The 12535-nt window shown below is 38.4% G+C and overlaps 2 protein-coding genes across 5 annotated transcripts; both read right to left on the bottom strand.

Moving 5' to 3' along the window:
- Window positions 1-124: 124 nt before the first annotated feature.
- On the bottom strand, window positions 125-4956 carry LOC107422658 (pentatricopeptide repeat-containing protein At1g02060, chloroplastic). Its single transcript, XM_060818657.1, has 4 exons — window positions 4823-4956; window positions 2566-4695; window positions 1551-1819; window positions 125-1363 (listed from the first exon to the last, which is right to left on the bottom strand). Exons 1-4 carry the CDS (start codon window positions 4924-4926, stop codon window positions 399-401), a joined length of 3468 nt encoding a protein of 1155 aa, XP_060674640.1. The 5' UTR covers window positions 4927-4956; the 3' UTR covers window positions 125-398.
- Window positions 4957-6257: 1301 nt separating this feature from the next.
- LOC107422682 (probable helicase CHR10) lies at window positions 6258-12466 on the bottom strand. 4 transcript variants are annotated; one of them, XM_060819259.1, is made up of 17 exons: window positions 11866-12464; window positions 11738-11745; window positions 11299-11377; window positions 11044-11195; window positions 10762-10890; window positions 10146-10326; window positions 9877-10012; window positions 9671-9788; window positions 9463-9552; window positions 9113-9220; window positions 8809-9012; window positions 8593-8718; window positions 7853-8517; window positions 7348-7493; window positions 7026-7190; window positions 6554-6668; window positions 6258-6467 (listed from the first exon to the last, which is right to left on the bottom strand). In XM_060819259.1, exons 1-17 carry the CDS (start codon window positions 12308-12310, stop codon window positions 6443-6445), a joined length of 2892 nt encoding a protein of 963 aa, XP_060675242.1. In that variant the 5' UTR covers window positions 12311-12464; the 3' UTR covers window positions 6258-6442. The 4 variants fall into 4 exon arrangements, with proteins under 4 accessions (XP_060675242.1, XP_060675240.1, XP_024931264.3 ...); XM_060819257.1 differs by having other exon boundaries at window positions 11701-11745; window positions 11872-12460; XM_025075496.3 differs by having other exon boundaries at window positions 11008-11195; window positions 11701-11745; window positions 11872-12456.
- Window positions 12467-12535: the final 69 nt, after the last annotated feature.

Raw genomic sequence — 12535 nt, 5'->3', positions numbered from 1 at the left:
ACTAGTGAAATTCTTGCTAGTTTTTACGGCACAATTTTTTATAATTATTTCTGTTTTGATTTACCGCACAAATTGAAAACAAAAATGTTAATATATTGATTTTCCTGTTTGGGTTGGATAGAAATTGGTGGAAGAAAAGATGGTGATATGAAAATTAAACTAAAGTCATGACAAATTTCTTTCTCTTTCCATGTGACAGATACGCAAAACACATTCGAAGACCAACTTGGGAATTTAGCTTCATCACCTTCTTCATTAACTAAAAAAAAAAAAAAAAAAATTAAAGTGTCACCCTAAACATGTATAATCGATCTTTAAAGAGTACCATTTCCTTAAGGTGAACCAAATTTAGATGTTGCAAGAGTATTTAAAAGCTTTAGACAATCTTATAGTGAAGCTCACAGACTACGAATAAGAATGCCTTCAAAGGTGATTCCAGGTCCGAAGGCTAAAGCGAGGCCCCATTCTTCCCCCCCTCTCTTCAATTCCTCCCTCATATTCTCCATAACATAGAAAATGGTATTGCTGCTAACATTTCCATAGTCCATCAGTGCTCTTCTACTGCACTCCAACTTCTCACTGCTTAGTTTGAGAGTTGCCTCTAGCCTGTTAAGAATTGCTGGTCCACCAGGATGAACAGCCCAAAATAACTCATTGAACTCCTTCAGATTGGCCTTTCCCATGAGCTTCTTGCAGAATTCCTCAATGTTTTCTTCAATCTTCTGAGGGAGGTCTCTCCCAAGTTTGAAATTTATGCCTTCCTCAGAAAGCCTGCCATCTATCACATTGTGTGTGTTGGGCAAGAACTGTTGGACAGCATAGTTGAGTTCCATGAAAGGAGACTCTTGGCCCATTATCGGGTTGGTTCCGATGATCACAGCAGCCGCTCCGTCACCAAAGAGTGCAGCCCCAACAAGATCATAAGGGCGTGCCTTGTTTGGGGGACGAAAACCAAGTATTGTGGTTTCAGAAGTAGTTAACAAAACCCGGCTTCCTGGATTGTTCTCGGCTATGTCCTTAGCCACTCGGAGGCCGGTGACACCGCCATAACAGCCCAGGAAGTAGAGCATAACACGGCCAACATCGTTCCTCAAGCCGAGCTGGCTGGCGAGATAAAGGTCACCTCCAGGCAGTCGAATCTCGCTCGAAGTTACATACACGATATGAGTGATATTGTCAGTTGGCCTTCCCCATTCCTTGATGCAAGCAAGACTGGCTTCCAGGGCCATTTCCACAACTGCAGGGTTGGCAATCTCAAGCCTCTGTTTGATTGTTGGTGACCCCTCTGTTGCCAGTTCTGGGTATTTGTCTAGGATCTCCTTGGACATGACTGTGTACCTGGTCTTCACAGTTGTAGTTTTGCCTAGTAAAGTGAGAGAAAGAAATGCATCTTCAGTTTAGCTACTTTTTTGCAAGGGGCGAAAATAAGGAGGCTTGGATAAAATAATTTACTAACAAGCAATTGAAGAACCATACAAGAATTCCAAGATTAGATAGATAAGTTCATTTTCTATGCCTAAGCTTAGATAAAAGTGGTTTAATTTGCTTACACAGACGCTCCAATTTCTCCTTGATGGAGATGTCTACACATTTTGTGTCTCGAATGTAGCCTTCGACTAAGCATTCCTGAGGAATGAGCTGACTAGGGAAGGCCTTGCCCATTGCGAGAACTGTTGCTTTCCCTGGTGTGGGAATGCGCCTGGTTCTTTCAGGAGATTGCTTAGCAGCTCCATTAACTTCAACTTTCGACATTCTTGGACGTTTTAGTAAGGAAGTGTTTTTTTTTCTTTTTTTTCTTTTTTGGGGTATGATGAGAAGTTAATGAGAAGTGTCCCTTGGCATGGGGAATATAAAGGGAGAGCTTAGATAGTTTTTGGAGAAAAGTTGGTGTGAAGAAAAAGTAGCATGAAAAGATTAATGTCTACTTAAATAAGATTTGGTGTTCTTTGGGTTCATGGGATTAGAAGTGTGACTGTCAAAGATTTTATGGTCACCCGATTATTACTTAACCCCTACCCAATATATATATAACATTAATAATAAATGTAAAAGAGGAAGCTCATATCCCTCCAACCATCCAAATTTGCTGACTTCTAAATATATCTTCCAAGAAAAGCAAAACAAGCTGGAAATGAAACTCTGTAACCGATTCTTATAGTTCTAGGATTAAGTAAAGCCTTTAAAATTTTCAATTAACAACTCCAGAACTCTTAGGATTAATGATCTTCCCAAAGTCCCTCACCAGGGGAAGCATGTGAAATGTTTAGGTGCTGTCTAAGTGCAGTAACTCCTGCAAATAGATTCATAACTCAAATTAGGATGCTTATGGAGCAATGGTTTTCTAAAGATGAGAATTCATGCACAGTTTCCTACTTTGTTCTGGTATTCCAATAGACTCTTAACTTGTGGATGCATTAATCAATTTAAAATTAGAACTGTACAAGCCAACTTGTTGTACAAAAATGCTGCACGGATTCACTCCCATGCCTGCACCTTGTAACAAAAGGTCAGGCTTATATAATAAACACTGGGCAACATAAACAGTGAAGATCAAGTAGACTTTACATTTGAAGCCTCGACTTTCCAGCTCTATATTTTGGAGCAGATTCATCAAGGTTTTGTGGTCTCGGCATCCTTTTGGATACAAACTCAACTTCATCTGATCGTCCTGCAACCTCTAAGGCGGTTTTTAAATCATCCAAGCAGGCCAACTGCTGATGGACACCTTTTTCCACCAATTCATAGTACAAACCAAATGCTTCTGAAAGTTTTTTGATTTCAGTGAGGCCAATGATAACTGTATTAAATAAGTCAACATCAACATCTTGCTGCTTCTGCAAACTAAATTGCAACAGTTTACAAGCCTCTGAAAGCTTTCTTTTCTGGCAAAGGAAACTAACCAATTCTTCTATTTTAACTGAATATCCATTCTCATAAAGCATCCCTAAAAGCTCAAATGCTCTATCTCGTAGACCACTACCGAAAAGTAGCTTTGTAACATGTGTTGAGAAATCAATGTTTTGTCTAATTTTTCTCTCCAACATTAGAGTAACAAAACCAGCAGATTCAGGGGCAAATCCTTTTTCCAGAAGTGCTGCAAGTATAGAATGGAATGTAGACGTCCTAGGGAGATGGGAGCTCTTTAGCATCTTCTCTAGAGTCTGCTGGGCAAGGAGAGGTTTTCCCTTCTGCAAGAGACCATCAATCAGGGACTCATAGATCTCAGCATCGGGCACAAAATCTCTTCTGAACATCAATACCAAAAGTTCATAGCCAGCTTCAAATGTCCCTTCCTTGCAGTGCCCCATGATCATAGTCTTAAAAGATGGAGGGTCTTGAGTTCCTCTTTTCATTAGTTGTCTAAAAACTCCCTCAGCCTTCCTAGTTTTCCCATTTCTACATAAATACTCAAACATGGGATTATAAGCAGCAACAAGTGGACGACAACCAGCATCATTCAACAAGATTTCCTTCTCTGCTAACTCATCAGAAAGTTTCTCTGCTCTATCATAATCTCCTTGTTGGCATAAACTGCGTATCAAAACACTGTATGTAGCTGAATCCGGTTGGACCTGTAACTCAGACATCTTCGCAAAAACCTTCAATGCTTCATCCAAGTTTCCTGAATTGCAGTGCGCATGCATCAATGTGTTGAATGTACATGTATCAGGAGTAAATCCCCCATGTGTCACTGTTCCCTCCAAAATCTCTTTTATCTTATCAAATCTTTGTGCTTCACAGAGCCCCTTTATTAAGGTATTGTAGGTAATTCTATTCGGTTTTAACCCTCGGCTAATCATCTCCTCTAAAACAGACAAAGCATCATCAATCTCTTGCTTCATACAAAACCCTCTAATCAAGGTCGTATAAGTTACAACATTTGGGTTCAAATCTCGACTTTTGTTGCTCATACCCTTCACCACATTTCGTGCAATGTCAACCTTCCCCGCCCTACACAACCCATCAACAATTGTATTATACGTGATAACATCAGGCTCACATTTAAATCTGGAAATTTCTTGGAAGAACCGGAAACCTTCATCAACCATGGAGTTCATACAAAACCCTCTTATCAAAATATTGAAAGTGTATGTATCCGGTGTAACTCCATATGTACTAAGCATTTCATCATACAGATTCCTGGCCATGTTGGTCCGACCACGTTTGAGCAAAATTGACAAAAGACTATTGAATGTAATAACAGAAGGCGAAACACCAAGCGACTTCATTGTCGCAAAAACCTTTAAAGACTCTTGGAACAACCCGGCTCGACCGTAATTCCTAATCAAGCTATTAAAGAAGCGGTCCTCAAGCTTAACTACCCCGTCAGACTTTTTTTCTAATGAAAACAACAAATTTCGGGCCGCATTCAGATTTCGAGTGCGACCCAAGATTTCAAGCATCAAGAAGTAAGATTGATCATTGTGAGAAAATCCCATTTCTTGTACCCACTTGAAGAATTGAAGGGCTTTAGCTGGGGCTGCGATAAGGTGCAGAGTTTGGAGCACGGTTGTCTTAGAGAGAGAGGGAGAGAGTGTAGAAAGTGAAGACTCGAGGTCATTTGACCAGGGCTTGGAGTTGATAAGCCTCGCCATGGCTTTAGCCCTCTTGGTTTTGGTTGATGATTTGGGTTCTACATTGTCAACCAGTTCTTCATTAAAGCAAAAGTTCTTGCTTTGTTGAGAAGAATAGCACCTGGGTTTTTGAAAATTAGCTAAGAACAAGCAAAATAAAGAGGAAGATACTTTGTTTGGCATGGCAGAAAACTCCAAGACATGACAGAACCAATAAAGAAATGTTGAAAGGTTCAAAAAGTGGGTACCTGAAAGCTGGACGAGGTCGAGACTTGAACTCGAAGATGAAACTGAAAAGTTGCCATCCAAAATTTGTAAACGATCGACTCTGAGAAACAGGATTGGCGGCCATCAATTGATTCACTTTGATAATTTGTAGTTTATATTTATAGGTAGGCTCGCATGACGTTGGAAGAAATCCTAGAGAAAGGCACCACTCTCTTCCCCGTTTACTGATTTTTTTTTTATTTTTTATTTTTTTTCCCTTCCAATTAGTGTTAAGAATATGTTAGACATATAAATTGACAGTTTTTTTTATTTTTTTTATTTTTTTTTATTTTTGGCTCGGTAATAACGGTTATTACAACCCAAAAAACCCAAAGGCCAAAGCCTACAACAGGGAGTTGGATATCGATCCGGACTCCTGGGCCACAAAAGCAGAAAACCAACTAGGAAGACAAGCTAAGCCTAGGTTCCCTGAAACGTTATTTTGAAGACACCAACTGCTAACATCTGAGCTAGAAAATTCTCTGCACGAGGAATCCATCTGAATTCTAACTCTTGAAAATGAGACTTCAACCGAAGGATATCAAGAATAATCCCCTCAGCCAACCAGTGTGAAGAGTTGAGCTCATTGTTGTTCAACCTACGGATGATGTTTCTGGCAACCGATTCACAACACACCTTGGTCCATCCCTTCTCCACAGCCAAAAGAAGACCGTGAAGCACCCCAGCAGCTTCTGCAAGCTCAGGAATGTCTGTTGGAATACTGGCCGCTTGAATACCTCGCACCAACCCGGTACTGTCGCGAGCGATTATTCCCACTGTACTTCCCTCTGTCTTGACCGCGACATCAGAGTTGAGTTTGATGAATGGAGAGGGGGGTTTCTGCCATAGCTCCTTAGGGAGTAGTGAAAGGGGAGTACTTGGACTTTCGTTGTTGACTATCAACAAAGCTTCCTGAAACCGACGGTGAAGAGAGCTCATTGTGTTTTCCAAGGAGAAAGGAATGTTCTTAAAAAGGGCCGAGTTCCTTATTTTCCAAAGCTGCCCGAGAATGAGGGTGGCGAAGCTAAAGAAAGGAATAATAATAAATAAATAAATATATTTAATGGAGGACCCTAAAATTATATTTGACGTGTTCGATGAACGTAACAATTTCTCAAATTGTCAAAAAATTGAAGAAATTTGTATATATCCAATAAATTTGAAAAGTTTTTATTTTATTAAAAAAAAATGATAAAGTTATAACAATAAGTAAATTATAGTTTTTTTTTTTTTTTTGGGTATATGTAAACTATAGTTATTTTGAAAAATATAAAATGAACAATTTATTGTATTGAAGGCTTACAACTAGCCTTTCATCAAAAAAGGCTTACAACTGGCCTTGAGTCATGTCGAGAGAAACCCTGACATTGGTTTGCATCCAAAAACTGTTTACGTATATTTGAGTTGCACTCCATGAAAGATAAAACACTTCTCTATATTAAATTATACAACATTACATTTTCTTACAAAAGAGTACAACAAAGAAAGGAACGAGAGATAACCACTGCTCGATCTTAGGTCAAATAATGAATATTTACACATATAGGCAAAACTATTCAAAGTTAGAGAAAACGTTGCAGGGTGAACAACACCTGAAAGCCTCAAGATGACCTTCGGTAATAATAGCTGCAAAAAATATAAGGAATGAGTTTGTACAGTCTATGTGTTGCAAGATGCACAGAGAGAGAGAGAGAGAGTGAGAGAGAACATACACAAAAATCTTTATTCCATATATGGTCGTATATTTTCGTAGAAGACGTTCCACAGTGTACCATTCTGAGCGATCTGATCCATCTTGATAACCGATACGTGGCATGTGGATTGAAGCTTTTAAGCGAATATAAGCAGAATTAGAGAGTTGTTAAATTTATAACAAAAAGTAGACAATCATACAAAGTATTCAATGCAAAGTTAACAGCCATTTAAAACAACATCGAGCACTTCATGTTATAATTGGGAAAATAAGGTTTTACTTGTCATAACAACATCCAATGAAATAACTTCGCCTCCTGTAGATGTAAAATGACAATATGACATCCTCGTCACTTAAATCCTAAAGCACAGACACACTTAAAAGTATAGAAATGACCAGAAGATCAAACGGGACGACACAAGGTATTTAGTATCTGCATGAAAAAAAGTCAAACTCAATTTTGGTATTGTTCAAATGTTAGAAAAATTTACCTGCATTTTGAGCCGCTGAGAATGATACCTTTGATAAGCAACGTTCCAAATCGGGAAGAGAGATCTTACTGCGAGGGACTTTGCGCCTAGGATTATAAGACTGCACAACAGCTAAAGCCACCCATTGAGGAGTATTATCATCCATACTCTGCCCATTACAGTAATCTGCAGCAAACATGTGAATTATGAAGCCGCAATTGACAGATACATGCCTTACTAGCGATTTAATCTGAATCTATTATTGAGTATATGAATTATGAAGCAACTGAAGTTATTGAAAATTTTAATATATAGGAATTGGGAAGAGAGGGAACAAGCTGACCATTCACTTTAATAAGGTGAAGATCACCAAGATGCAGGTCCCCAAATTCAGAAGCCCGTTGATATGCATCAGGGATTGTTGCAGATAGTTTGAGCAGTGCATCAAACATACCTCCATGTCCCCAATTTCCAGAATCATCAACACAGCTGCAAAATCAATCTTCAAATCAAGACTGAGTGTGATACTAATGACCACGCTGTGGCAGAACCATTGTAAATGTAAAGGAGATAGTCGTATTCTTCATGAAGGATTGAAAGAAACACCTCAGTTGAACTATACGTTTAATGCAAATAGCAAGAGCGCACTAAAGAAGTTCTGATTCTTTTCATTAATCAAATCATGCTGATGTTTCAAAATTATATGGGCAAGAAAGCATCAAAGGAGAGTACTGACAAGTGAAGGGGAAAAAAATGTTCCAGGAAATAACAAATCAGGAAACAGGAAATTGTCAACATGCAAAAGAATGAGTTAGCTGATGAGGAGGCATTACCAGAATCAAACTAACCTAAATATAATGGTAGGTTCAGACGGACACACTTTTGAAGGATCAGTACAATCTCCATAAACAAACTGAACAGAACCTGAATCTGATATTATATCACCAGTAGCAGGATCAATAGGCTCTCTCACAGACAGTGAATGATATCCAGAGGCTTCCCACTTAGACAACTTCTTTTCTTCTGCCTTCTTCTTTGCAGCCTCTAATTTTCTATGCTTTTCCTCTGATAAGTTCCTTGTTGTTCCCAATTCCACAACTTGGTTACCAGTTGCTTGTGATGATTCCTTAAATTTTTCAACCCATGAGAGATATGAAGCCTCATCGAAACCAGAATTAAAAATGTATGCGGCTGAGTTTGCTCCTGATGCTACATCACATTTATCCAATATATCTGTTGGATTAACCTCAAATTTCTTGTTATCCGTGCCTGCTTTTTGTTCATGGCGCATTGCAATTACCTTCTCAGCCATTGCACTCATTTCTCGAATCTTTAATTCACTTGATTGTTCATTGTTGATTTCACTGGGGTCAAAGATGTGCAACCCAAATATGATGGATCGCAAATCACTACCTTCAACTCCTACCAATTCCTTACTTTCCTGGTTCACAGCATCATCCCCGACCACGTTATGGCTAAGTTCCAACTTTGCCTCTGCTCTCCGCATAATAACCTACATTAACAGATTTGAAACACCAGAATGTATATCATGGCTTTTGATGGTAAGGGTTGATGAAAAAGATCTCACCTCCTCCACTGTATGTCCAGTAACTAGGTTTATAGACAACACAGGATTCATCTGACCAATCCGGTGTGCTCGCTGCAGAGCTTGCTTATCAACCTGGGGATTCCAATCTTGCTCGTAGAATATAACCTATAAGTTTATGAGATTAATAAATTGATAGTACCATAAAGAGAACAGAAAAAAAGAGAAATTATTAAATGAGTGCTCCCTACAACTCACAGTATCAGCAGCTACAAGATTCAAACCAACTCCCCCAGCTCTTGTAGAGATCATAAAAACAAAAGCCCCATTTTCATCAGCTTGAGAATTCAAACTCCCTTTAGATGGTTGCTTGCTAAAGCTTCTAATTGCAGCAAACCTTTCCTCAGCTCGAATTGAACCATCAAGACGCTCATAGGAATATTTTCGCAACTCCAAATAGTCCTATATTGCACATAGAGTACAGTTTGCAAAATCTGTGAAATCCATACTAGCATTTTATCTTAAGGCAAATTCTTTTGGTATGGAACAGGTGAAAAACAACCTGTAGTATGTCAAGTGTATTTGTCATCTGAGCAAAGAGAAGGACACGGTGTCCAGAATCATACAGCTTTTGGAGTAGTAGGTCCAAAATAATAAGTTTACCACTGGCCTGATAGGAAGTTCAGATTTGAACAGAGAGTAAGCTGGGAAAAAAAATGACTAAAGATAAAAGTAAATTACAAAAATTGAGACAGGTTTGCATCTTTCTGAAATGAATGCATATGCAAGTGAAGTGACTTTTTCTCTTCCAGTTTTTTAACTTTTGTAATTCTGAAGCATGAGTTCTAAGCCTACTACGTTTCACAGGCACTTCATAACCATTTACCAAATTAACATAAGAAATGGAGCTACCTGAACCAGGTGTTCACCCTCCTCATATGGTTCAGGCTCAATGCCAGGAAAGAGATAAGGATGACTACATGCTTTTCGTAACTGTATTACCTGTATACAAGTGGGAAAATTAATAGGTTTAGAAATATCAGCAATCAAATCAAAAGAATTGAGTGAAAAAAATTCAAGAAAGACATGCTTATGGTGAAAAGTTGAGAAACTAACTTACAATGTTCTGCATGGATTGATGATTTGAAGATCCAGAAGAAAATGCAAGTAGTTTAGGAAGCTCCTTCCTCAATATTGACAGGTACACCTTCTTTTGCAGGCTGACCAGTGGTGCCATCCTTCAAAGATAAACATTTTTTTCATTGAATGATACAAACAAGCTTAGGAAGTTATTTAAATAATTGTTGAGCAAGTTAGAAAACATACACAGTTAACTCAGTAAGAGGTGGCAGGACTAGATTTCCACACTCAATGAGTTTTAATTTTGTACGCCGAAGCATGAATGCTCCCAATATGCATTTTAGGCTTTTAAAGTGCTCATTTACCTTAGATCTCTCGTGGCCTGGTCCAGATTCAAGAATAATAAGTGTGACATGTACAAAACCATGTTCATTTCTCAAAATCTCTTTCTCCTTAAAGCATTCAACTTTGCAGTAAAAAGAAGAAATCAACACAATCTGCACATGACAAATAACCTGACAAAGGATCTCCAGCTTCCTTGAATGTGGAAAGAAACTGATCCAGTGTTCCAAAGACAGAAGGCATACAAAAATGCATCAAAGCCCAAAGCTCTGCAAGATTGTTTTGAATAGGGGTTCCAGTCATCAACAGTCGTCTTGGCATGAGAAAGCGCTCCCTCAGGACATTGTACAAGACCTGTGTTAAGGATAAAGCATGTACATCTCTGCAGTGAGAATTATATTAAAGAAAAAAGAAACATCTCCTTTTGGCATCAAATTTTTTAACCTGGCTAAATTTGTCTTATTTTGGCTGATTAGCACAAGTTCACTTGAATTCACAGAATTTGCCACCCAGTACAATTTGAATAATCGAAGCAATGTAATGTGTATTTGAAGAAAATTTCACATGTTTTTCATCTTGGTCATATTTTTAATATTTGGCATTTCCATGCAAAATGGTGAACAGATTAAGACAACAAGCCACTTTGATTTTTGAAAGCCAGGTATACACTATTATAATATATTGAAAAACAATGTTGTTGCATGGAATTTCATAAAATTAATGGTAATATCTGCTACAAATAAATTTTCTAAAATATGAGGGAGGGCATCAGTTTTATATTAAACATACACTGGAAGGGTTTTTAAGCCTTTGAGCTTCATCAATTATTGCAAGGTGCCATGGTATTTGAGAAAGGAAATCCTGATCCATCAATGCTATGTCATATGTTGTCAACAGCACATCAAAGGGTAACAAGACCTGCGAGTATATCAACTTGAGAAACAGCCAACCGACAATAAACAAAGAATATTTAATAATCCTATCAGAGAGCTAATGTGATGACAATTTTATGCAATGCCAGAGACTACTGGTGACCTGTTTCTGTCCGTATACAGCAGGATCAAAAATCACATCAGACTGTTCTTTTACTTGCTCATATATTATTTTCCGCAGACTGCGGCGGTGGTCTTTCTCACCAACATATCGAAGAACTTTTAGTTTTGGAGCAAATTTCTCCATCTCTGATATCCAACCATCCGTCACACTCAGAGGACATAGTACCACTGCATATATTTTGAACAAAAATACGCAAATACAGAAATTCATAATATAGACCAATAAAACACTGAAAATCCAACATTTTATAGGAGGGCACTCTTGACTTACAAAATGGCCCAGGTGACATATGGCGACTTTTCAAATAGCTCATTAAAGAGATGGCTTGCAAAGTCTTGCCTAGTCCCATCTGCCAATGATCCACAAAGTTTAGCAGTCTGCATTCATGGCTAGTATGGCGCTTCCTATTTCAGGCTCGGCTTAACATAGAACTAAGGAGAGCGAAGCACATACTCCTATAGTTGAATGATTCACATTCACAACAATGCTTTAAACATCCTAAACTCGTTTATAAAATTAACACGAAATTTCTTAATTAAAATTTATCTAAATTTTTTCCAAAATTATTCTTATGAAGTAAGAAATACTTATCTTAAAAGAAATATATTACATTGACAAATAAAATAAAATAAAAGACAAAACAAATATAAAGATTTCCACATATTTAACTACATTTTTATGTAGGACCACCCACGAGAAGTAGTCGTACCTCGTCTCCTGCAAAAAGGAGCAAAGAGTACAGCTATCAAATGCGTATTCCAATTAGAAAAGACATACCGATTTTGCCAAATTTTCTTAGCAACCAAACACGGTGAAAGTGAAAATTCAGCGAAATACTCTCACCAAGAATGACGTTGACTCCGAGAACATATCGCCGTATAAGCCATGAAACGCCTTCGACTTGATGAGGCTTCAGTGTGGCCGTAACACCGAGCTCGTCAGGGTTTATTTGACCGTCGCCGGCTCGTGCGTCCGCCTCCAGCACGATTTTAGCCGCGGCTTTGAGCCTCTGCTCGTAATTCATCTCTTTTACCCCTTTTCCCACAGAAATTGACCGTCTATTTGAACAAAGAGCGGGCGAGGGAAGAGAGAAATGGACGAAACTACCCTCCCATGAGTTATTCAAATTTCCCAGTAAGTTCCACAGAATTCCAGCCACAGCGGACCCTTTCGGGACAAGGGTATTGTAGTGATTTCGGATTTCTACGCGGCAGGTAAATAGGTGCATATCCATCCATTTATATGGTGTCCACACGTGGGAAAATGCTGCACAACAATGCATTGAAAAACTTAAACGATGTCGTATATAATCACCGCCAAAAATTCAGTCGATGATGACCCATTGCTGAATCTGGGAAAGTTGTGAGGTAGAAATTATAAATTCTTGTGTTGACTATGGTCAACTTTTTTTTTTTTTTTTTTTGGTTGCAATTATGAAAAACACGATTATCTCCAAAAATAAAATAAAAACACGAAGTTGGAGTTGGAGCAACGGCAAAGCAAAGCC

The sequence above is a fragment of the Ziziphus jujuba genome, chromosome 7 (assembly GCF_031755915.1).
Source record: "Ziziphus jujuba cultivar Dongzao chromosome 7, ASM3175591v1".
NCBI classification, from domain to species: domain Eukaryota; kingdom Viridiplantae; phylum Streptophyta; class Magnoliopsida; order Rosales; family Rhamnaceae; genus Ziziphus; species Ziziphus jujuba.
The sequence above is the reverse complement of the archived record's forward strand: the minus strand, read 5'-3'. Positions and strand labels throughout refer to the sequence as shown.